The sequence below is a fragment of the Phascolarctos cinereus genome, unplaced genomic scaffold, assembly GCF_003287225.1.
Source record: "Phascolarctos cinereus isolate Bilbo 61053 unplaced genomic scaffold, phaCin_HiC Scaffold_5;HRSCAF=322, whole genome shotgun sequence".
Lineage (NCBI taxonomy): Eukaryota > Metazoa > Chordata > Mammalia > Diprotodontia > Phascolarctidae > Phascolarctos > Phascolarctos cinereus.
Window position 1 is genome coordinate 177,532,540 of NW_027555958.1, and position 26,653 is coordinate 177,559,192.

The 26,653-nt window shown below is 36.7% G+C and overlaps 1 protein-coding gene across 2 annotated transcripts; it reads left to right on the forward strand.

Annotated features, from left to right (window-relative positions):
- Positions 1-284: 284 nt before the first annotated feature.
- On the forward strand, positions 285-26,516 carry CNR1 (cannabinoid receptor 1). Of its 2 annotated transcripts, XM_020963081.2 has the most exons (3): positions 285-479; positions 1,077-1,163; positions 20,563-26,516. In XM_020963081.2, the coding sequence occupies exon 3, from the start codon at positions 20,625-20,627 to the stop codon at positions 22,044-22,046; it is 1,422 nt and encodes a 473-aa protein (XP_020818740.1). In that variant the 5' UTR covers positions 285-479; positions 1,077-1,163; positions 20,563-20,624; the 3' UTR covers positions 22,047-26,516. The 2 variants fall into 2 exon arrangements, with proteins under 2 accessions (XP_020818740.1, XP_020818743.1); XM_020963084.2 differs by lacking the exons at positions 285-479; positions 1,077-1,163 and adding an exon at positions 1,167-1,246.
- The last annotated feature ends 137 nt before the right edge of the window (positions 26,517-26,653 follow it).

Consider the following 26,653-nt stretch of genomic DNA (forward strand, 5'->3'; position numbering starts at 1 on the left):
GGAAGAGCAGGGTCAAGCCCCTCGGGGGACCGCCGCCCCAGTATTGGCTCACATTTGTGAAAAGACAGGGGTCAAAGCCCCTGGGAGCCCTAGGGGTAGCTGGGGAGGAGGTCGAGCCAGAGAATCTTTAGCCCCAGGGCTGGTGGGTGCTGCTGCGGCAGCGGCAGGTCTCCCGGAGGCGTCAGGGGGCGGCGGCGGCTGCTGGAACGAAGTTTGGAGGCTTCGTAGCCACCTCCCGTTCGTCCTCCCCTCTGCTCTTTGCTCCCTCTCCCCCACTCCCCTGTCCCTCCCCTCGTAGCTCCCGTGGCAGCGGCGGTGTCTGGGCGGCCGCTGCCAGGGACAGGACAAAGGCTCATTAACACGTGATGGGACCCGAGCTTCATAAATGGGACTGGAGAGAGAGAGAGAGAGAGCGCAAGAGAGACAGATACAGAGAGCGAGCAGGAGGAGAAGGAGGGAAGGGAAAGAAAACGGAAAGAGTGAGAGACAGAGCGCGCAAGGGACAGGGACCAGGGGAGCAGCAGAAGCCAAGCGCAGTAGCCCAGGCTGGCTGGGGACACCAGGAGAGGAGAGGAGGCAGGCGTCCCCCAGCTGAGCTGGGACTTGGAGACCGTAGAGGAGGAGGGGAAGGGGAAGGAGGAGGACTGAGAAGAGAGGGAGGAGAGGGGAGAGGGCGACAGGAGGGCGCAGTTTCTCTGCCCATTTCCCTGCAAAAAGCTTGAGACAGGAGTAGGTTCTTTGAGTAGGGGCTTGGATCAGTGAGAGAAGAGACTGCGGAGAAAAAGAGTGCTGACAGGGTCTTGGACAGACAGGCAGCCAGACTGACGGACACACCCCACTCCACCCTAGCTTAGCCCACCCTGCCCCTCCTCTCTCTCTCTCTCTCTTCCGCACGCCCAGCGGCACCGCCTCCCTCTCTTCTCTGCCTTCTTCTCCTTCTCTTCTCTCCACTTCGGCTCACTCGGCTCTTCACTCCCCTGGTGCCTGGGTCCCTGGCCCTGGCCTGGGGCGGGGCACCTTCAGTGCTCCCTGCCCTGGAGGGGTCTGTAGAATAAGTGTGGGATCTTTCATTCTAGCTGAGGTCTCCATCCACAACATTCGTCAAGAGCCCCAGAGGGACTGAGGGTACCGGATCCCCGGCGGAGAACCAGGGGATGAGAAGGGTAAGGATTGGAAGAGTTCCGCTGGCAATACTTTTCTGCTTCCCACCGCTGTGTGCTGACCAGGGTGAGCCCTGAAGCGGCTGGTGCGTGCTTTTCTTGTTCAGTATGTGTGTGTGTGTATATACAATTCATGCATCCCTATGGTTATTTAAATATCTAGCTGTCAGTCTTCTTTAATATTCCTTTCAGTGGTCCCCCTGTTTTTTCTTCCTAATGTTTCTTACACCATTCTCATTTCTTTATTGAATGTGCACTGACCAATATGTATCTGTATGCATCTGTATATGGATGAAGAAAATGGATAATAGGAAATGTTCGCAAATTAGGTTCTTGGGTTTGTTACTGAATATTTATACACATCAACAAGCATGTCTTTTTTAATTCAAACTGATCTCCACACCAAACCTAGAACACGGATAACGTGAGACCTTAAGTGCCGTGTAAAAGCAATGCATAGGAAACAATAAACTTTATGGACAGCAAAATGCAAATGAGTATAGAGAGAAAGCAGATACTAAACACTCAACTAAAACCAGAATAGTAAAAAATGGAACTAATTTGACTAACTCATAACCTGGTATTTAACACATTTAATTTTTTTTTTAAAGTTCTTTCTTCATGCTAAGTTGGAACCCTTAATTCTTTTTACTTTTCACAAATGATTGCATACTAAATGTATGTGTCTACATGGAAAAAGTAAGGAAATGTGTGCTCATTTGAGAGTTTAAAACATACATGAATTCTAATCTTAAAATTGTTATTCTTTAAAGCTTTTAAATTAAGATATAGTTGGAGGGGAAGAGATGAAATATTTTAGTTTCCTGATTATGCATGTACACGTGTATTTTTTTTTCTCCAAATAGTGCTGCTTTTGTTGATATGTTGGCATATTAAGACACCTCAGGCATTTAATCTGGTGAGGGATTAGGACAGGTTTTTATGGTCTTAAATATGTTATAGGAGTTTTATTGGCTCTGTGACTGCTCCTCATTTTTTATTACCACCTAAATTAAAATCTTTTGAACAACAGGGGGGGAAAGCCAATTTCTTAGAGGAAACTCAGTACACATTGAGGACCAATGATGTCACCACTAATATTAATCTATTTCCCTGTATATTGAGAAGCTCATAGCAACTAGCCTCTTAGGTTCCCAAAGGACTTTATCTGATTTAAAGTGTTGCTTTTCTAATCCCATCCTACTGGTAATTTACAATGAAAGACATTCTTATTGATTTTTCTCTCTGAGGTTTTTCTTGGTACCTCTTTTTCTCTTTCCCAAAACTCATTTATGAGCATTTTTTAAAATCAAAATGTTTCTTTAAGTGGTACCAAATTATTTTAGATTAAATATTGATATGAAAATGACCTTACCTTTTCCATAATATACACATTAAAAAGCCTGAAGACAGTTGTTTGGAAGTACAATAGTATTGTAGTTGAGCAAGAGATTTAAACTTGGTCCTATATTAATCTTAACAAACTTGTTAATTTTAAATAAACTATTAAGATTTACTACAAAAGGCCTCTTTTTGTTTCAAAGATATCTCCTACTCAACCAACATGGGAGCCCTCTTTGCCAAGGTATGTATCAGATATATGATGGGAAAGAAACATCACTGGTTGCCTTAGATTCAGTGTGGGTAAGATGGTGCTAGAAAATGGAAGTCCATAGTTTTGCCCCATTTTGATTAAAAAAAAAAGGATGACTATTTTGCATACATAGTACCAGAAGAGAGATTGCATGTGCATTTGCAAAATTCTTGATATCAGTATACATATATACATACATACATACATACATAGTCTCTTGTGAATGGTTATGTAGCATTTAGAGAGTAAAGCATCTAGTTTGATTGGAATTCTAAAGTTGTAATTTTTAAAATGAAAACTTAAATGTGAAAGTGTGCTGTTTTGTTCAGCTGTTATTTCTATTTTTTTAATTGTTATTCTTTTCCCAGTGGAATATGTTCTTCTCTGTATTACTTGTGAGGCTGTCCTCTAACAAGCTTAGTCGCAGGATCAGTGTGTTCTTTTGGCATTTCAAACTGTTAAAATAATGAAATTATTTAATGTTACCAAGATGAAACTGTTGGAAATTAAATCTTCCAAGATAATTATTATTTATCATGTGATAGCCTACTTGCAGGGCATATCCATTTCTCTTTCCTTAAGAAAAGCCCTAAGTATTAGATTGATGATAACTATTGGTATGAAGTATTACTTTACTAATTACTGAAACAGAGCCTGGAAAACTTTTTAATGACATTAATTTGTCATTAAAAAGAACTGCTTTGGTTTAGCCTTAGTATCACAACTGTGGGGAAATTTAGATATATTCTCAATATCCTTGCAGATTAGCATATGGAATTAGACTCTAAGTACTTGGCTGTATAAGATTAACAATTTGGAAATAGAATTAATGGTTGCAGCATACTCTCCACAGAACCTCTAATGAATGTTTCTTGCCTGGAAAACAAGTTGGCAAATGAAGAAATTAATTATTTCCCATTAGCTATCCAGGAATGCTACAGAAGAAAAGTAATAAATTGAATTTGAAAATAGCTCACAACATATGATTAGGGAAGGCAGGATTGGGTTATGGCTTCTTGAATTTGGTTAATAAGATGAAGCCTGTTCTTTGGGTTGGTGCCTGTTATTCTTGAGGGTAATTATGTTAGCCCAGTTGCATAAAGAACAACAGTGTTCCCTCTCTGCTAAAAGGATGACATGTCTCAACCAATGTAATTCTGCTTCTTCTGATTTTTATATGCATGATTTTCCAATCAAACAAACAATATTCAAAACTGAGACAGCTTTTTACTCTTTCTAATTCCATTCTTTTGACTCAGATGCAACATGGATCAAAAATTTCTTGAAAACTGTTTAAAGGCAAGGTTTAACTATGAAATATCTATCTTCTTTGAGACTGCTTGCTCTATTGATTTATTTCTGATTGATTAAACATTAGTAAAGAAGTTTAAAATACAAAGAAAAAATCTAAACTAATTTGGATATTTTGTACTGGCAAATTTAACTTCTGGTCTTTGATTTATGTTTTTTTCTAATCAATTTCTTGTAGAACACATATCAGTATAATTTAAGAAACTCCACCTTTTGGAACTTTCTGTGGCAGTATAATGTTTTTAGCCTCCACCTAAATCATTCATACATACATGCATACATATAACATTCATAGGTGAAGCTACTTTATCCTTATGAAATGATACATCTATATAGATTTCTCTAAAATATCCTCGACTGGTAGAAATCATAAAGGTTACTCAGATTGTACAGGATATAAATTCCACAGCCTATTTTGTACCACTATATGCATATACACATATGACATTTTCCAGAAACAAGTGTCATGACCAAAATAACAACAACAACAAAAACCCTTACCATCTTTTAAGATTGGAGTACTAAGGGCTGATTTAAAATATATTCTGCATACACTGGGTTTTGGCCAATTTCAAAGCAGCTGTGCAGATTGATGTCCACTTTGAATAATAAAGCTATTCGTATTTACATAGAAATCCTTCTAAACTTCCTTTGTCCAAGAACATTCTTGTAAATATGCCAGATGAACAGTGATGACATTCTATTCTGAATTTGATGTTAAATGCTTTAATACAACAACTCTGTCTCTTTCAGGTCTGCCTGTCATTTTGATTTACTTAGAAACTAGTATTTTCCTGGTGTGAAGAGACATTCAAGATGGTTATTGCACAGAAAAACAGATAACTTATGCCTTGACATACTTCATAGAATTATGTCATGATGATCATAAGCAAATTATAGCTATAAACAAATCTGCAAAAAAAGAAAAATCTTAGTGATTCCTCATAGCCTCTGACTAATATTTTGATGTCCATAATCCTGTGAAAGAAAAAGTTTCATCTAAAACCTGTTTCAGTATTGATAGGTCAGAGGTATTCCCATGAAGTGATTGTTCCATTTTGAGTCTAAAGACTCTTCTAAGAGCCTTAAAGAAAGTTAACTTTCCATCTTACACAGACATGCATAACATTTAAATATGTGTTATTCCATTCCATTAAAATTTCAAAGACAATGTAGATATGCAAACATATCCTTAATACAAATGCTCATATTAATTTCCTTCATGTAGAAGCATCCATCTGGTGCATTCCACATGCAAATTACTTAATGATATATTGTCACCTGGTACCATTTATTTAGTTTTATGTCAGACAACTCTAAAGATATTGGATTTTGATTGATTATCATCTATCTTATTGTGGTTCGGACTTCTCAAAAATGTGGGGAAAGCATTATTTACTCACCCAACCTGAGTGAATGTTCAATGTTGAGCTTTAGCAGTTGTTCAGGGAATACTATGAATTCTATTTCAGACCCAGCTGGAGTAATTTTCACACCTGCACATTAGGAAAGCTCCCAAAGATGGTTTGAGGCGGGGTGTGCTTTATTTTTTGTTTTTCTTTTTTTAAATATGTGAAATGTGGCTGATATAAATAGTCATCATTTATAGCTAACTTTCTCTTCTTAGAAGGTACTAGTGGAGTAAGTAGCTTTTGGATCCATGATGAAGTTAGCTCATAAAATGAAATTGGAGTTTGACAAATGCAAAAAAGCTAACAAGTAGGCTTTTAGTTGATTTGTTCCCCTTTTCCTCCCCCCAGGACAGGTGGTTAATGACTTTTCTGAGGTCAGTACGGTATTCCTATTTTAGTATTCTTTTGTCAATTCCCCACACCCATCTAGATTTGCATATTATTCAGTTAGAATTAACAGTTTGGATTGGTTGGATAAAAGATATTGGTAATCTTTCAGTTTGGTTAATTACTTATTAGCATGACTTTGAATTACATTATGTGTTTTATGGCAATAGATAGAGTGTAGCATGGGTTCTTAAATGGGGCATATATTACAGTTTGTTTTTCTACCATTCTTACAAATTCTATGCAATTCCTTTTTAAAGAAAAGCAGAGGCATATTTCAAAGATGTGTCCCCTTGCCAGGCAATCTGCTGTGGTGGCTTAATATACTGGCAAATACTTTTAACAAGTTGTTTATGTATGTCAGGAGAGTATCTAAATGGCATTAAAATACTAATATAATGAAGAAGTTAGGTTTTTTTTACATGTTGTAGAACCCAGGAACACATAGGTGAGGCCTCCGTTATCACCTCTCCACCATTTTTTTTGTCCTTTCCTTTTTTTTAGACTGTTTACTAAAATGAAAGTGTAATTAAAGAAGATTTTGTTTCTGCTAAGAGTGCCAAGGGGGAGGGAGGTGCATTTAAATCAGTGGTATATTCCAGTACTTTGAGTAAACTTCTTATCTCTAGACACATACATTATGTGATGCTCTGAGTTGAACTTTGATAGGTGAAGAGCCTTAAAAAAAAAAAAAAGGAAATTTCCAATGTATGGAAAGTCAATATCACTACGAACCCAAGTCCTTGTCACACTGTTCTTTCTTTTAAACTATTTATAATTTAAAAGTCAGCTTGATTTGGTCCTTACTGGGCTCTTAGGTGTTTTGTTTATTCCAATATAAGTGAACCAAAATTTCAAAATGCTTTCAATCCTATCTCTTTAGCCCTGGAAAATTTTTGCCTTGAGAATTAATACCAGTTAAGGTGAACAGAGAGTATACACAATATGGGGAAAACAAAATAAAAAAGTTATATAATTACCCAGTTTATGTAGAGAAATATTTGTCAAAAAGCATTTTTGCAAACAAAGGAATTTAGTTAGGGAAAAAAGGACTTGGCCACTTCTGAAAATGGCTTTCACTTCATATGGGTTAACAATATAGAAACATTACATAGAGTTATATTATCTTCTGTGAACCTTCTTTATTGAAATACCTGTATATTATCAACATACAGTATATTATCTAATATACACATATAGTAGCTGTGTCTTAATTCATTAATAAAGACATTATTGATTGCTTAAATTATCTGATTTATTGAATAAATCCTTTCTGAAGTTATACTGCCTAAACTTTGAGACCCTGATCATATATTTCTAACTCTTAGGGTTCAGTTTTTTTTTTTAGTGATCTGGCCCTCTCTTTGGAGTACTAAGAGTTGCATAATTAACTGGATAATTCAAGCAAAACCATTGGCTATGGGCCTGAATTACTTGGGTAATCACTAAGTCCTCTATTTCACTTTGACTGTATAGCCCTAGTTCTATATTCTGCATTTAGGAAGAGATTTGAAAATTATGCATTTTATAATATGAAAAGGTGAATTGTAATTATTTTTACTTTTTTTCCACCCTTGCCTTTTTAAAAAACCAAAAAAACAATCATGCGCGTCTAAGCAAAGTTATTGACAGGAGACGTATGATTTTGGCAGAATCATACACAAAAACAATTGGATAGATTTTGCAAATAGAATTAAGAAAACTTTGCTGTGGAGAGTTCTTAATTGTTTCTGTGTATTTTAGTAACTAAATATACACCCTAGTGCTCAAAGCCACCTTCATTTTCTAGGCTAAGTATATGATAGCATCCTTCTTGGATAAGTCTAGAAACAAATAATTCAAAGACTAGAAAAACCTTCAGAGAACATCTCCTCTTTACCCTTATCCCTAGACAGGACTACCTCAATACTATTCCAATTAGTTAAGAATTTTTCTAATTTTTTAAAAAAGATCTCTAGGAAAGGACATTCTAAAATAAGCAGATTCCCTTAGCAACCCATTTCCAATGTTCCAAAAACTTGCACTACCAGGGAAGTCTTCCTTTAATTCTGACTTGCAGTCTTCTTATAGCTTAATCTCATTTCTTCTTCTGCCTTTTACAATTGCCATCTGTACAATAACACCTTTTATGCTTAAGAACACTATTATTAAGTTATTTCTCAGCCTTTCCTCGCCTAAGACTGAATAATATCAGTCCTTTTAACTACCTAGTGATCATTTTATTTTGAAAAAAAGCCATCATTGAGACTCTCTTCTGAACCATTTCAAAAGTTTCCAATGTACTTCTGAGTTCAGAGTTTGAGTTGTATAAAGCAGTATTATAGGAAGAATGCCTTCTGGCTTGTCTAAGACATATTTTGATTTGCATGAGAGGCAGCATATTATAATTGAAAGAACAATGGAACTGGAGTCAGAACTTGGGTATAAATCCCACCTAGGGCACTTAGCACTTGCGTGACCTGAAACAAGTCATTTAAGTGCCTTGAGCCTCAGTTTTCTAATATATAAAATGAGAGGGCTTGACTCAGTGACCTCCAAGGCCTTTTCTAGCTCTAACTCTGTAATATAATCATCTGTAAAATCAAGAGAGAAGGCTAGATAAGCTCTCTAAGCTATATGCCAGCACTAAATTGAGGACCTTATGTTTCATGCTCACTTTTTAAATCCAGCAGTAGAAACGGAAGCACATTAAGATCATCTGATCTATCTCTTTCCATTGTGCTATTTATGTTGTCATTTGCTATTTAGTAGCTCTCCCCCCTCTCTCCCCTTCTCTTCCCCTTTCTTTCCCTCTCCCCTTCTTCTTCCCCTTCCACCTCTCCCCCCCCCCTTTTAGGCTACATTGCCTATAGATGTTGCAGAGTTCTTCCCTTCAACACTTTTTACCAGGGTACAAGAAACAAGCCACTTTAATTTTTTAAATGATACTGACAAGAGAGAGTGTTTTGAAGTGAATCAAGGATTATTAACCCCAACTGAAAAATTTAGGCCAAATCTGAACGTATTTCGAGGTTTCAGTGCTCAGTTTCATCATTACAAACTTAATTAGGTATATGCTGATTGAGAATTCCATGTACTTTTTCAGGCTATGACTGATGGCTTAACTCTATACTGAATAGATTGAAGAAATAAAAATTACCTATGTTGTGACTTTCATGATTTTTTTTTCAGGCTCTAAAGAATAGAAACCCAAGTGTCTCCTAGAAAGAGTAATGTTGTTATTCCTGCAATTGATTTTGGCCTCTGATACATTCTTCCCCTCCTGCTCTTAGCATAGGCATATCATCAGAGGAAGAAACATTTTGCTTTATTTTAATTTATTTTCTTGATGCCAAATTTCAAATGTTCCCAATTTATTTTGTGTATTAGTATATTAGAATTTCCACATACTATTCTGCTAATGAAAAAGGCAATTACATTTGTTATTTTATAGGCAACAAGTAACAATTGCCCATTTCCCCCCAAATAGCATTTTCTCATTTAGCTTTCCATTAATTCATTTGTAAAATGCATAAAACATTGCAGCAGGAAGACGGATTGCTCATCCACATAGAACAAAACCCATGGCCACTGAACAAAAACCAAATTGGCCACTGCGGGTTTGTAAATGCCGCTCAGTAAATGCCACTCCATCTAGTGGTTGGCATTTCACACAACTTCTCTGGCAGTTGGGAAAAGTCCCTTGCGTATAGAGAAACTGGGAAAGATTGATAAAGACTAATGGACATTTTTGTAAGGAAGGAATTGATTGACTGTGCATTAACCTGGAAGTTAAAATTCAGGAATATATAATTAAAGTTCTAAGTGTACCTTAGACAATATGAGCCTTTATATCAGTGCCAGCGATTCTCCTTGTAACTTCGAATGAGACATACACGTGTGTATGTGTATATACATATTATACACACATGTATAGATATAGATACATAGATGTGTATATAATCTGGATAAACATATGTGAATAAATTTCTCTTTAATAAATCACTTGTGTACAAGCCAGGCAGAGATTAGAATATAAAATACTTACCTAATGGTGGTTCATAGACACTACTTGCAGGCATTTTTGTTTTTTACAGTGAGGGACAAATTTCTGTGGGTTCATAGCATTGATCCTTTCCATGAAATCACTTCATACTCAGAGGACTTAGTCGTTTTGGTTGGTTCATGGTGTGGATAAGGCGGTTTTGGATTTGATTCCGATTCAAGACCATTAAAAATAAGCATAAACTTCTTGTCCCAGTCATCTGTCTTGCATATGCACCTCCTGGGTTACAAGGGATGATGACTCAGCACAGCATGAACCACAGCTAAGAGGGAGAAGCCCTCCATGGATAGATTGATAAGAGGCACCATTATTTAATTATTACAGACCTTGTTATTATTGAGTGTTTTAATAATTAAGCTTGCTTGCTCAATCCAAGCAATGGGACTATACTTAAGTAGGGAAAGGCCTGATGGTACCTACTTCCTTGTCCTCCAAGGGAAAGTGATACTACTGTACAAATATGTCTGTTGGGCCACATACTATGTAAAAGGTCTATGGACTAGAAAATATTAAGGACCACAGCAGTAGTCACATTACTATAGTAAATGGATACACACAGTGTATTTTTGTCATAGCCGTGAATTCATTGACAATGATGGCAAGATGTTGAGATTGTGGTCTAATTCCAGCAAAGAATAAAGGGAGAAACTTTTCTTTCCCCTCCACTCACTGATGAGTAGTGGCTTTTCTAGTAGAGTGAAGCTAACACTGATTTTAAGCTAAATTGAATTTCTTAATTTTTAGAAGTCTCTTTTAAGCTTCCATGTGCAACCTATGATCTACTCCATCCTTTACCTTGAGATCTCTAGGCCAAAAAGGCAAATGCTTCAGGGAGTTGTCCCTAGTTATATTGTCCCTAGTCTTGTTTTGTTGCAATTTTCAGAGACATCACTAAAACAAACCATCAAATGGTATTTCTCTTAATGTAATAAATTGCCCCCCTCCATTTTCCCTCTTTATTACAAACTGTTGATGAAATGGTCAGATTTAATAAGTTTTGGGTTTTGGCGGGCAAGGCAACTAAATGGAAAGGTTGTAGATCAAAGGTTGTATAATGAATCAGTTGGTAATCTAGGGTTAGAACTTCCAAATTATGAAGTTATTTCTAATTCTGAGTCTATTGCAATATGTAGACAAGCAAGCACCATTTTCCTAGTGCATGCTCTTCCAGCATTCTGTGAGGCTTGCCTTTGGACCAATGCAAGGGATTGGGGTGGGGGGAGAATAGGATAAAAGGGAAGAAGCCTCAAGTGCTCTCATCCCCACCCCATCTGATTCTGCCTCTCTTGCCCCAAATCGGAAAGCTAGATATCTTAAGGAAGTGACTCCTGAGCCCTCCAAGTACTTAGTGATTTGTTGGTAGTGGGAAATAATTCTTAGTGAGAGAATTCAGGAATCAAAAACTTTTCTCTTTTTAATTCATGTTTTGAATTGCACAAATCATACTCCAAAATTATTTCCTGAAGCCTAAGAAACAAGACATTCTCAAAAGCTGGGCTTTATTTAAGTGGTAGGTGTCTTCTAGGACCTCAAAGTAAGTACCTTTTTGATAATTCATCAAAGAGAAAGGAAGTAAAAACATGTTCTTGGCAAGTGGTGGGGCATGTAGCACAGTTAAAATTTTTTACTTTGCATCTTTATTACTAAATGCTGAGAAGTCAAGACTGTAGTAAGAGAATGTATTTATCATATGTGTTCCAGTTATTAGAAAAGAATTGATATATCTTTACTTTTAATAACCGAATCTCATTTTAAGAAGTCCAGTGTCCACGAATATTTTTGTATGTGAGCCATTGTTTCTATTGAGTTGAAACCCTTTCTGTTTTTTTTTTGTTTTAGAAATATGTTACATCAGTAACACTTGATTACTTTCCCTTGCAAAAGATAAAGTGAAGATGTGTCTTCATATTATTAATATTTTATTCATGTATTATTTATTATGAAACATCAAATGTAAAGACAAAAATAAGTAAAAGGTGGGCATTGGAAAGGATGGTTTTTATGCAGTTTATAGGGATGATTCACTGTCATTTTAATGGTGTAAAACATCTAGGGGTTTTTAGTGTTATTTTCTAAATTGGAATGTTTGTCCAAGTGTTTTAAAGAAAACATTGTTATATATTGAGTTTCATGAGTTCATGTGGACAGTATTAAGAACAAAGTGGTTGGAAATATTTTCAAATTAAGGTAAAATTGGAAAATAGATTCCTAGGAACCTTGATTAGTATTTCTATAGCTGTGTCTTAAAGGACTGAGTTTTAGCTTTAATAAAATATATATCTATATGTCTATACATATAGACATATACATATATACACACACATATGGATTAGTGGTTTCCACATCTCCGTGAAGAGTCTCCAATGGTTGGTTTTATGTTGTTTCAGAGCATATAGTTATCACTTTCATTCTACCGTTGAAATGTTTATAGAGAGTTAAAGGCTTAAAAGTCAATAGACTATGCCCAGCATAATAGATTTCTTTTTAATATTGGAAAAGATGTTAGTAATGATTCAAGTTAAGTGATTACATACATTATCTGAAATATCTGAATAATTAATCCAATTTTCCATTTTACTCTGGCTCTGGAGGAAAAGGAAATAATCTAATCAAGTTACTTGATTAATTATTACATGGAATTATTAAACTACATTGAATGAGCACAATTCTGTAACAAATTTTGGTTGTTGACTTGTACAGTCCCCACAGTAATAAATACATGTCTTTGATGTGAAAAATTTTGCTCAAGGGAGAAAAAAGGTCTACTATATCTCTTGAGAACGTGATTTGGATATAATCCATTTAAAATAGCTTACTAGAATATTCCTTATTAACTGGGGGACATGTACTGGCAAGATATTTTACAATATTGAATTATAAGGAATTTGGACTCTAAAATTAAGGAACTAATTCATTTAATAAGTATATCCATTAGATATCTCATTCTTTTAAGCCTTTCATAAGTCTTTTAAAAACAATACAGAACCATTGAGCAGGGGAAAATAAGTTTAGCATAGGACCAGAACCTTTTCTATTTTGGTGCTATAGAACCCTCAAATGGTAAAGCAAAAAGGGACCTTAGAGGTCCTCTTATCCAACTCCTTCCCCAAAGCCACATACTTAGCAGCCAACCTGGGTGTGTATCTCAAGTGTCTTAACCCCTAGTTCAGTTCTCAGTTTAGGCAAGATGAAAAATGTTGCCCTAATGTTTCTGAGCTCATAAAGTTTAGTGGAGGGTGAATCAAGAATCACAATTTCTAAAAGTTGGAATGTACCTCCCAAGCCGTGCAATCCATCCAATTTCTGAATAAGAATCCTCTTTATAATGTCCCTGAGAAGTGATTATCCACACTGGTTTTTGAAGACCTCCATTCCATTTTATGGATAGCTCTAATTTTTAGGAAGTTTTCCTTAACATCAAACATACGTGAACTTCTTTTTGACATCTACCCATTGCTTCTAATTATACTCCAATGCTCAAAACAAAAAAAAACACAAAACAAACAAAACCCAAGTCTAATCTTTCTTTTGTGTGACAGTCTTTCAAATGGATTGTCCACCCTAATTTCTTCTGCAGGCTAGTTATATCCACTTCCTCCAGTTGATCCTTATGTAGCATGTACTTGAGAAAACACTATCCTGGTTGTCCACACCTCTGAACAGTCTCCAGCTAATTAATGTCTTTCCTATAATGTAGTGCTCAGAACCAAACATGCAGTACTCATGGTTTCATCTGACAGATGAAGGACATCTGACAGGGCAGAATACTGCAGGCCTATCATCTCTCTAGTCTTGGACATTATACCTCTCTTAATTCAAGCTAAGATTGCATAAGCCTTGAGCTTACAGTTCGTTAAAACCTCCATGACTTTTTCGTACAAAATGCTGTTAAGAAATACCACCCCCATCTTATACCTTTGAAGTGATCCTTTAAACCCAAGTAAGACTTTTCATATACCCCTATTAAAATTAATTTTATCCAGTTTCATTCATCTTTCTAGCCTTTCAAGACCTTTTTTGGAATGTATTATCTAGCATGTTCACTCTCCCTCCCAAATTTATGTCATCTGAAATTTTAATAAGTATGGCATTTATTACAGCATGATAGGATAAGAAACTCAGAGCTGGAAAATACAATATAGACATTAGACATTAGTCCAGACCTCTCATTTTACAAGTGAGGAAATAGGGGCAAAGGTCTTGCCCAAGGTCACAAGGTAGTAAATGACAAGGATGGGATTTAGACCTAGGGCTTATGACTTCAAATCCAGAGTCCTTTCCCACTCTACTATACTGCTTTTCTCTATGCCTTTATCATTGTTAAAAATATTAGATAATATAGAGCCAAGCAAAGATGCTAGATTGCTATATACTGAAGACGTTCCAAACTGACATCATGCCATTAACCTATTCCAAATCTATCTAATTGTACTCTTTTCTAGCCTACGTTGCATCTTCCTGCTTGTAAGAATAGAGTGAGAGACTTTATCATACACTTTCCTAAAATGTAGGTAAACCATATCTATAGCCTTCCTTTGAAACAAGTTGGATATCCCTGTCCAAAAAAAAGTAATTGAGATTAGTCTGGCAAGACCTATTCTTAATGAAGACATACTGAATCTTTATAATCTCCATTTCTTTTGTTTTCCAATGTTCACTATTAATTCCTTTAAAAATGCATTCTAAGACAGAAGTTTTTGCTATGAGGTCATGAACTTGTTTTAAAAAAATTTTTTGAGTAGCTTTATTACAGTATAATTGATTACCTTAATAAATGTATGTGTTTTATTTTATGCATTTAAAACCATTATTTTAAGGACAGGGGCAAAAGCTTCAATCAGAATACCCAAGGTATCTATGACACAAAAAAGGGTTAAGAATACCTGGTCTAGAATTTTTCTAGGAATCAAAATCAAGGTACCAAGATTATATACTTCTTTCTCTTCTCCTTTTTCTTCCTCAAAATTGGGACATTTTCCTTTCTCTAACTCTGTGGTACCTCTCCTATTCTTCATAGTCTTTTAAAGATCTCTGGCTATGGCTAAACAATCAGCTATTTTCAACACCCTACAATGTAGTTCCTCTGGTCCAGATTCCTTGAACTCATCAAGGCAATGGGCTGCTTTCTTATTGTCTTCTTATTGAGTATCAACTCCCTGTATTGTCATTTTTGTTTTATCTTTTCTAGTCCAAAAATTCTAGAAAAACCAAAGAGGAGCAGATTGGAGCAGTGATCTGTCATCAGTCTCATCTATACCAATGGAAGTTCTATCTCATCTTTGATCCCCAGTATATCTTAAGAAGTCCTTCCTTTAAAAAATTATTTTTCATTTTCCTTGCTGGCCTCTTAAATAATCTTGAGCTTCAGCACTTCTGAAACTTATTACAGGACTGTGCCACACTTCTGTATTTAGCCTGCTCTAACTTCCATCTTCACTACATATCTTAATAAATACTTTTTATTTTTAGTTGGTTTTGAGTTCACTGTGGAACCACATTCGTGTCTTAACTTCCTTTTTTTCCCCTTCATGGGAACTGATTCTTTTTGTGTTTTTAGTATTTCAGTCCTGAGAACTTTCTATCCAATGCGGACTGACTTTTCCAATAGAATTTTAATCCGTGCCACCCTACTTATCCTTTTTTGAATGCTTTGAAATTTACTTTCCTACAATTTAGGGCTCATGTTAGACTATTCTCAGCTTTTGTCTGTTCCATTACATACTCTAAAACTGAACGGCAACTTCCTCCCAAGGTTCCCATCATTTCCGTCCCATCAACCAGTGTTCTCTTTTTTGGTAAGAATCAGACTTCAAAATAGAACTTTCCCATGTTAATTCTTCCTTATTTTGAAACGGCACTATATTGGATTAAAATAAACCCTGAAAAGTCAACATCAGTGTGGACAGCATTACCTACAGAACACAGGCTTCTTCACCTTCTGTTTCATGAACACTACTAGCAGTGTGGTGAGGCCTATGGACCCCTTCTTAGAATAATGTTTTTTTTTAAATCATGATTAAAGGAAACATGAAATTTTAGTTAGAGATCAGGGAAATGTTTTCATATCCAAACTAATGGACTTCCTGAAATTTTTCCGTGGGTCACTTAGGGGTTTGTAGACCCAAGGTTAAGAACTGCTACTATAGAGGATCCCATTGTTCCATCTGTCAGCTTTCTATCTGACAAAATATGAAAGTAAACTACATGAAGTACAGATGGCAGCTAACCTAATTTAATACAGATATCAGCTACACATCTTTTCTAAAAGAAAAAAAAATATTAGAAGCATTCTATTTCTCAAAACAGCCACCACAATGAAATTGTGATTTAGGTGAAGATTTAGCTGGCATAAAGAAATTCATCTCTTGAATGAGAACATGAAAGCTAAAACAAATCACTTGCCATTCAATTATACTAGCAAAAAAAAAAACATGGCCCCAATTAAAGTATTTTTATTGCATGCCTACTATTGCCTAGCTGTCAGAATTATGATTTTAAATACTGTGGAAAATTGATAGAAATTATGGGTAGAAACTCAATTTAAAAAACTGATACTGCAATCTTGAAATGCCTTTGACAGTACTATATGCTGACAATTTTGAGGGGATCAGTGTGGAGGTGTGGAGAGGCAATTACCCAGAAATTAATGCATTTTTCCAGTACAACCCAATAGACAGTGTGTGGGTGGCACTGTAGGTACCATATGTAGCTCAAATGGACCCAATATACTGTCTGTATTAAAACAAGCAAAACTCTAGTAAAACCCATTTAGATGTTGTTGAGTCACTGTTTTACTGCAACTTTAATAAAAATCAACTGCCAATTTAATAGGTGTAGCCACACATTTTGCCAGAGATTTCCAATTATGATTTTCCCAGTAACAAACACAAACAAAATTAATGTCAGCCACATCCCCCGAAGCCTAAACTATATTACTAATGAACTCCCAAGTACTCTCAAAGAAAACTCTCAATGCAAAAACAATAAGGTGGAAATTACTGTAATAATCCAAATGTAGAAATAGAAGGAAGAATTATTGAAATGCAGAGAGGGATTTGTCTGTCATGATCCCATTAACTTTGTTGTTACCATAGCATGTGAACAGTGGCATTTTTAAATTACTAGAATGCTCAAATAGCATGAAAATCATATGATTTTACTTCCATCCCCCAACCCTATCTTCTATTGGGTGATGGCTAATTGTATAGTAGGCCACAACTGAAAGGTTATAAAATTGGCTTTAATGTGAGTATATGGTTGCATTTAAATTGTAATTTTGGCCACATGTGCAGTAACCAAATTGAGTCATAGGGATAAAAACCATTAGCATCGGATAATTTTGGTCTCTTATATTTTTCTTTGCTCAAACATCTTTGAAGCTGTAGGACCTTCTCATCTAAAATGCATATTCCTGGAATCATACTTTATTGTTGATGTTGTTGTTGTTTATACTAGGTCTTCCTATTTGCCCAGGTTGAAAGTGCAAATTGGTCCCATCCCCCTGTTGATCAGTCCAGAAGCTTTGATCTGCTCAATTTCTGACCTGGGCCACTTTGTTCCACCTTAGGCAGCCTGGTGGGCCATCACACTGAGGGGTTCATCATTCTGGTGCTCTATCTAATACTGAGACCTGATGAGCTTCCAAAAACCTTACTGAAGTTCAAAACCTCAAGCCAAAGTGGCCTACTATTCTCAGCCCCCCTCCCCCACAAGAGCAGCTATTACAGGCTTGTGCCACCCAACCCAGATCTGATGCCTTACTCTTAATGAGTTGTATGAGCTAAAGAACAGATTTTCCCATTTAGAGATTGAAATGGTATTTGAGCAGATGATACTCTTTAAGGCTAGTGCTGGCCAGATACCTGAGAGAGGCATCTATCTTCATGCGTGGAAGACTTACCTGAAAGATAAGATGACCAAATGATCTTTGTTATAGATCTGTGGGTATATCATGGTACTTATCAACCTAGCGTATGCACCATGGCACTGTGTGGGCACACAAAGAAATATAAAAAATGACTCCTACTCTGAAGAAGTTCATGGTCTAGTTAGGAAGACAAGATGAATATACATTGAGAAAACTGAAAAAGCAGAGCAAATCATGAGAAGCATCATACATAAGAAGTACTATTGAAATTTAGAGGAGGAAAATGGTATCAGCTGTGGTTAGAGAAACATTTATTAGAAAGGTGATGTTTGAGCTAAGCCTTGAAGGATGGGGAAGTACAGAAAATGAAAATGATTTTTCAGGGAGGAGGACACAGGCAAAAGGTGAGGAGGCATAAGACAGGTTGGGGAGGAGAAAGGAATTGCATGTAAATAATAATAACTTTCTAAGTTTATAAAACTATTTAGGTTCACAAAACATTTGATCTTCTCCATAACCCTATTAAGTAGATACTACAAGTGTTGCTATTCCAATTTTTCAGATGAGGATACTGAACCTTAGAGAAGATAAGTGACTTGCCCACAGTCATGCAACTAATAAGTGTTCAAGATAGGTTTTGAACTCGGGTGTTGGGTAACTCCAAGACCAGCATTCCTTCGGTTCTATCTATCATATTGCCTCTTAACTAGACAACTCTAAATGTAGCAGAGGCTTCACAAAAGGAAGCAGTGTTAGAAAAAGTTAGAATCGTAGATAGTTGCCAAATAGTGGAGAAATCCTTGAGCAGAGACTGTTTCATTTTTGCCTTTGTATCACCAATGCCTAGCACAGTGCTGGGCCAAAATCAAGGTCTGAATAAAAGCTTATTGTCTCCCCAATCAGAATGTAAGTTCACCATAAATGAGGAAAATCATTCATTTTATTTCGTCCCCCATAACATCTAGAGAGTCAGCATAATGACTTTTTTTTAATGTTGGTATTGGAATCAAATCTGGGTTTGAATTTACTCTCCAACGTTTACTAGCTTTGTGAACTTGTTAAGTCATTTAATTTTCTCTGAACCTGTTTCCTCATCTACAAAATGGGGGGTGACAGCCATATTTATGGTTACTTATCTTATAAAGTCATTAGGGTCAAATGAGAAAATGTACGCGCAATAGTAGTTTTTATTAGCATTGTGTTGGACATAAAATAGAAACCAATATGGAATGGGATGAATGAACTATTTCCCTCCATTTTCCACTATAAAATACACTGTTCTGTTTCTAGCATCCATGTCCCTAGTAAAATTCTGTTTCTAATTTTCTTATTAAAATTGCCAACAGTCACATAATTAATAAGTGTTGAAGGTGGGCATTGAACTCAGGTGTTGAGTAACTCCAAAGCCAGCATTTCTTCTGCTCTATCTTATTACTTCTTGAGTAGAACAGGTCTAAATATAATAGAGAGTTCACAAAAGGAAGCAGTATTAGAAAAGGTTAGAATTGTTGCTAGTTGCCAGATCATGGAGAAATCTCTTGAGCAGAGGCTATTTCGTTTTTGTCTTTGTATTACCAATGCCTAGCACAGTGCTGAGCTCAAATAAAGTTCTTAATACATTTTATTAAATTGAATTGTCTCCCCAATTAGATTGTAAGTTCACTGTAAATGAAGAAAATCTGTTCATTTTATTTTGTCCCCCATGATGCCTAGAGAGTCAGCATAATGAAATTTTTTAAAAAGTTGGTATTAGAATCAGAGATCTGGGTTTGAATCTTCTCTCCAACACTTACTATCTTAAATTCTCCTTTCATCATGTTAGTCCTCTGCTCACCAACTTTCAGTTGTATGTTCATGGGCAGTGAAGAGATCAATATCTGACCAAAGTAGAGATTATATTTAAGGGAGTAGATCAAAGCAAAGTAAGATGGGAGCAGATACTGAAAGATCAATGAGAGTCTACTACTTGGGTAAATCACAACTTCCCAGGAACTTAGTTCCCTGTTGTGTAATATGAAAAGGTTGAACTAGTTGTCTCTGAGGTCCCTTCTAACTCGGGGGCTATCATCTCTTAAGATCTCAGTAATAAATAGGAGTTAAAGATATAAAGAACAAAAATCTATCAGAGCATAATCTGACAGAGCTGTGACCTGTGGAGGAGAGGTTTAGTGTAAAGGATTCTAGAGAAATGATGACTTTAGTGCTTAGTGGTATCATATCTCTTTGTGGCTTTCTCACAAAACAGTGATTAATTTTTAATGGTTTTGAGAACAGCTTGATCTGTATCCAGACTTCATCAGTGGCAAGATTCAGACTCAAATCTCTCCTGATTGTGGGTCCAATGCTCTTTCAACATATTGTTGTTAAGTGAGATCAAACTCCTTAGTTGATTCTGTATGTTGTGCAACCATATCACAAAATAACACTTAATAATAGGTAGTGTTCATAGAGTCCTATTATCTTTATGTGCCAGGCACCATGCTAAGTGATTTACAGTTATTCTCAGTTGTTCCTTATAACAACTATGGGAGATAGGTGCTATTATTATCCACATTTTACAATTGAGAAAATTGAGGTAAACAGAGGTTAAGTGACTTCCCCAAGGTCGCACAACTAGCAAGTGTCTGAAGCTAGATTTGAAATCAGATCTTCTTAACTTCAGGCCAAGCACCCTATCTACTGTGCCTCCTAGCTGCCTAACTTTGGAGCTCATTGTTTATAGTATTATTTTGTGTCTCCTTGATTTCATCTTCCTTAACTGTTTCTTTTGTTTCCTCTCCCACTAGGATTCCCTCCCCTGTGTTTCTTTGGGGTCCATTCAAAATTTGCATAATTGAAGACAGGGGTTATGAAGTCCAACCTAGATGGCCTCGCGGATACCACCTTCCGGACCATCACAACAGATCTCCTCTACGCAGGCTCTAACGACATTCAGTACGAAGATATCAAAAGCAACATGGCATCCAAACTAGGCTACTTCCCACAGAAGTTCCCTTTAACTTCTTTTAGGGGTAGTCCATTCCAAGAAAAAATGACTGTGGGAGATAATCCCCAGCTAATTCCATCAGACCAGATAAATATCACAGAGTTTTACAACAACAAATCTTTATCCTCATACAAGGATAATGAGGAGAATATCCAGTGTGGAGAGAACTTCATGGACATGGAATGCTTCATGATTCTAAATCCTAGTCAGCAGCTGGCCATTGCAGTATTGTCCCTCACATTGGGTACTTTCACAGTCCTGGAGAACCTGTTGGTGCTGTGTGTCATCCTCCACTCTCGTAGCCTCCGCTGTCGGCCTTCTTATCACTTTATTGGTAGCCTGGCAGTGGCAGACCTGCTGGGCAGTGTCATTTTTGTCTACAGCTTTGTCGATTTTCACGTGTTCCACCGGAAAGATAGCCCAAATGTATTTTTGTTCAAATTGGGCGGAGTGACAGCCTCCTTCACAGCCTCAGTTGGCAGCCTCTTCCTCACGGCCATTGACAGATACATATCCATTCACAGGCCTCTTGCTTATAAGAGGATCGTCACCAGACCAAAGGCTGTGGTAGCCTTTTGTGTCATGTGGACCATTGCCATTGTGATTGCTGTACTCCCTTTGCTAGGATGGAATTGCAAGAAGCTCCAGTCAGTTTGCTCAGACATCTTTCCTCTTATTGATGAAACCTATTTGATGTTCTGGATTGGTGTCACTAGTATTCTACTTCTGTTCATTGTGTATGCTTATGTTTATATATTGTGGAAAGCACACAGTCACGCGGTCAGAATGATCCAACGAGGTACTCAAAAGAGCATCATTATTCACACGTCAGAGGATGGCAAAGTTCAGGTCACTAGGCCTGACCAAACCCGCATGGACATTAGGTTAGCCAAAACCCTTGTTCTTATTCTGGTGGTCCTGATCATATGCTGGGGTCCACTTCTTGCCATCATGGTCTACGATGTCTTTGGGAAAATGAACAAACTCATTAAGACAGTGTTTGCTTTCTGCAGTATGCTCTGCTTACTGAATTCTACCGTGAACCCTATAATATATGCTCTGAGGAGCAAGGACCTGAGGCATGCTTTCCGGAGCATGTTCCCCACTTGTGAAGGCACGGCACAGCCCCTTGATAACAGTATGGGGGAATCCGACTGCCCGCACAAACATGCAAATAGTGCAGGCAACGTTCACAGGGCTGCTGAAAGTTGCATCAAGAGTACAGTTAAGATTGCCAAAGTAACCATGTCTGTGTCTACGGATACCACAGCTGAAGCATTGTGAGCTGAAGACTTCTCAGCCACATTGGGAGAAAAGAAATTAGGCTCTTTTTTTTGTTTATTTGTTTGTTTAAAGGAGTCTATCCTCTCACATTTTTAAGTTTAGCATATTCAGTTAAAAGGTAATTGTCACAATGATCATTAGTCATTTAAACAATGGGAAATTGAAATACAACTCTTCAAAGGTTTTATAATTAAGAAAATTGGTTTGTTCCTTTTTTTTTTAAAGCATGTTACTTGAATCACCTATGTTTGACTACATAAAGGAGCAAGTTCTGATGAAATAAATGGAAAACTTGTGGGGGGCACATGATCCAAACTTGAAGTAGCTGTTTGAAAAATTCCATCAAATGAGTAAAGCCTTTGTAACCATAACTTTCATGCTAATGTAAAATGTATTTGAAGTCTATAAGTAACAGAGGTTTCTGTTTTTCCCCCTAAAAGCTGCAGTACAGAATTAGGATTATCTTGTAAAACTGTATTGTCCTGTGAATTGTGTACCGATGTGTATTACATGTTATTTATATTTGTCTAGTTGGGCAATATAGAAAGATACAGACTTCTATGGAAACAGTACCGAATATGCAGTGGATAAGTCCCAGTGAAAAACCCTTATTTGTCAATCTTCCACTTCAGAAATATTATACTTTATTGTCTCCAAGTTTTTCATTTTTTCTTTGGACATTTCAAATACCCTCAACCCTTCATTTTTCTTTTTAACATAACATAAGAATAACAGAAGACTAAAGACCCATTCCTCACATTGAACAATATTCATCAACCCCAACTTTGCAACTTGAAGTTGCAATTTCGAATTCTAAAATAATTCAGTTCGCATTTTCTTATAAGGACATTTAGTTAGAGTCTTCTGGACTATTGCTGTTTGCTTTTGTAATGTATGACTCCAAGAATTGAAGAGCAAAGGATTAGTGGCTTTTTCAACCAACACCTGGTCTTTTCCTTAAGTCTTTAGCTATCCCCAGATCTTTAAGACAGCATGTGTCAATCTTAATGTAAGGTGTTATTATTGTGCCGTTGACGTATACTTGAAGAGTATTGCATTCTTATATTCCAGGTTTAAGTAGATTCTCTGCCTGGGAGGTCAAATAAGAGTCTTCATTTATTTTAATTGAAAAGAAGTATTGTCTGGATTAGCAAAAGTATACTATGTGAGTGTGAATTTCCGTGTGTGTGTGTGTGTGTGTGTGTGTGTGTGTATGTACGTACGTAGATTGTAAATGTGTGTGTGTCACAGTGATATTATAAAGTTAGAAAACTGTGACTAGGTGTAAATTGTATTACTTGTTGCACTCTTTGCACATGAATTCAGTTTCTAAAATTGAGTTCTTTTAAGCATCTTGGTTAATGAAACTACAAACTGCAAGAAAAAAAATCAGAAAATTTTCATCCACTTTGAGAAAGTATGCCAAGCATTAAAAAGTATCCTTTAGTGTTACTCAAGAACAATACTTATCAAGGAGCAATTGATTAAATATATTCAATGAAAAATTCTGTATTTTCAATGCTAAAGAAAATTATTCTAATTTTCCAGCTTAGGGCACAGAATATATATATACATACATACATACATATATATACATATACACACTATACATGTATGTATGTGTGTATATACACATATATATGGAGGCAGCATGGTAGAATGAATGGATAAAGGGATGCCCTCAGAGCCAGGGAGATGTGAGTTCAAGGGTCTTCTCTGACACATACTGGCTACACGACCATGAACAAGTCACCTAGTCACTTAAGCTCTAATTACTCTAGGCAAATGTGGAAGATGATAAACTGCAGACTAGCTGCCTACCTGCATTGGTAAAGGGAATTTCCTCATTTGAGAGTCCTATCCCTATCTATCTCTAAGGAGGCAGACCTCATTATAAAAGATGAACGTGCCTCACTAAGCCTGAAATCATTAAAAAAAAAAGTAATAGTTCATCTAGCCCTTGTGAATCTTAGTTTTAATGGCACTAAAGAGATCTCAGGCATTCCTCAAATCCACCTCTAATGAGGCATGCATGACTGCTCGTCACAGCCTACATTGCACAAGGATGTGGTGGGCTGGGTAGCTTATTTAGATACTGAAGAGATGCTTTCTTGATTATTGGAGCCTGACTCACTTTTGGAGCCCAAATCAGCAAGATCACCTCTCTTCTACCCAGATTCACTTGGTAGATACGCAGACCTCTCTGTCTTGCACTTCCTGCGCAAACTCTGCTTTTATGAGACTGCTGTCTCAATCCAGGCAGTTGACTGTGATTTATTGACAAGTAAAAATTGGTCAAAATGAGGCTTTTTTTAGGTCCCAATCTTTCATTCCTTCACAATGTCATAGGGGCCTAGAAATGGACATTCTGCCAGGAAAGAATAGGATTTCTTAAAAGGCTGATGAACCCTGATGGATTTTATTTATAAATAATCTTCTCTCCTTCCAGAGACAAATCATTACTCCTGCAGCACCCCGAGGCCAGCTCTGTACAGCACAAGGTGAAGTAAAAAGTTTCCAATTATCTGGTGGATTCAGTGAAAAAAAAAGTTTCTCTACTATTCTTATCCCCATTCTCCCATCCCACAATTATGGTCTCTGGCCAAATTGCTATGTGGGCAAAACTGGAATTAGTTGTTTTCATAGTCCAAATTTGCCTCAAATTCTGTCTTTGTATCTCTGGTCTGTACAGATGAGGTCTTAGGGTGCTATGGTAGTAATGATTTCTCTATAGAAAAATAGAAGGTTGATTTATGAATAAATTCTACTAGGGCCTAATAGCCCTTTAAAAAAAGTTAACCATTCTTTTGCCCTGAATTATCCAAAGTGGTTATCTGCACAGTTCAGAATTCACCAGGTAGCTACCAACTCTCCACTCTGTTATGAAACTCTGGCCTCAGTGAAAGTGAGTAGGAAGAAGAGTTGGAGGAAGGCCAATCATTAAAAAAAAAAATCTAAGATCCTTTTTTTGAAACTGTGTTCCTGTGAAGTCAATGCAGATTTTGTAAATTTGTTGTGCTTTCAAGATCTAAATTGTATGTAATAAATCAAGGGACAATGGGGCTGTCAGCACTAAACTCGGTGCTTATCTATATAATAAAAATAGCATCTTGTGAGATACTATCATGTATCTATTATAATACCTTACATACATACATTCTAAACTAGTTCTGCACACTTTGCCTTTTTTTTTTCCAATCACTTGCTAACTCAAGTGACAGAAATCTACTCCCTGCTGAATATAGTCACTAGAATGACAGTATAACAAATCAGTTCCTTAAGCAAAGCTAGTTTCTTTAATGTGGTTTATGTGTGTGTGTGCTTTAAGCAATCCTGCTTCACAGTCATCAGGTTTCCATTGCTGATTAAAAATTATCAAGCAATTCACGTATCTTAGTCCTGAGCACTTCACCATTGTGGGCCATAGTTCATGAAGGACCATATTCCTAGGTGACTTTATTTCTTTTTAGGAGCTGACCCAAGCACAGGAAGGTTCCTTTGGCCTGGTCTTCACAGCTGCAATCCACCCAGTAACTGGTCACCAAGCCCAAATTTCTTTCATTATATGTACATATGTATGTGTATTCATGTATATGTGCATATGTATATGTAAAAGAAACTTGAGGTTTATGATGCGCTAAGTCATGCAGATTGCTTACCTAAACACCAGCTAATTATCAGGACCCCATAAAGCTGTGTGACGGCACCATCAGAAGCCAATGAGACTCTGGTGCTTCAGATCACTTCTGCGAGAAATAAGCGGCGCCATCCACTGTGGGAGAACTTGGCCCTGCTTGAATGGCACTGTAGTTATCATTCTGTCTGTTCATTTCAGGTGTTCCATATCTGTAAAAGAGACCACCTATATCATGTGCAAAATTAGACTCCTCATGATCTAATTGTATATTTGTATGATATTTTAAGATCTAAATGCTGTGCTATGGCTAAAACGGTTTTTTCTTGCACTGGCCCTCCGATGAAATGTTAAAGTTACCTATTATAACATAGACAAGACATTTTATATACTGATTTGGGCTGAATGTATGTAAATAAGTTTAAAACAAAAAGCCAGATGTATAAGCAGTGGCCTCAAAATCAGTGCTTTTCAGATAGGGCAGTGTGTTTAAGTTGCTATGGCCACCTAAAAGCTATCTTCAGATAGATTCCGTATATTGGGTGCTGGGGATATATGGTTCCCCAAGAAGGGAAACATTTTCTTGTAATAATAAGCAGCCGAGACGCTGGATTATCTGAACTTTTATTTCTAATGTTTCAAAGTGAAGAACACAACTCTTTATTGTCTGTAAATCTAACATTATTGCTTTCTCTTAGAAGAATATTGTATCGTTAGATGTTTGTTGAGCTGGTAACATTCCTGCAACCGCTGCAATATCCTTGTTAGTAATCTGTATGAAACTTTGTATACAAGTTCTGGTAAAATTGTCATTAAAAGTAGCTTCAACCATTCAATCACCTATGACAGAGTAGTATTTCTCTAATGTGTACTATGCCCAGACTATGTTTTATTTCTATTATGTAATTAAATTTACACAAAGAGGAAATATTTAATCATGCCCATAATTTTCAAAATTTAAAACTTCAATCAA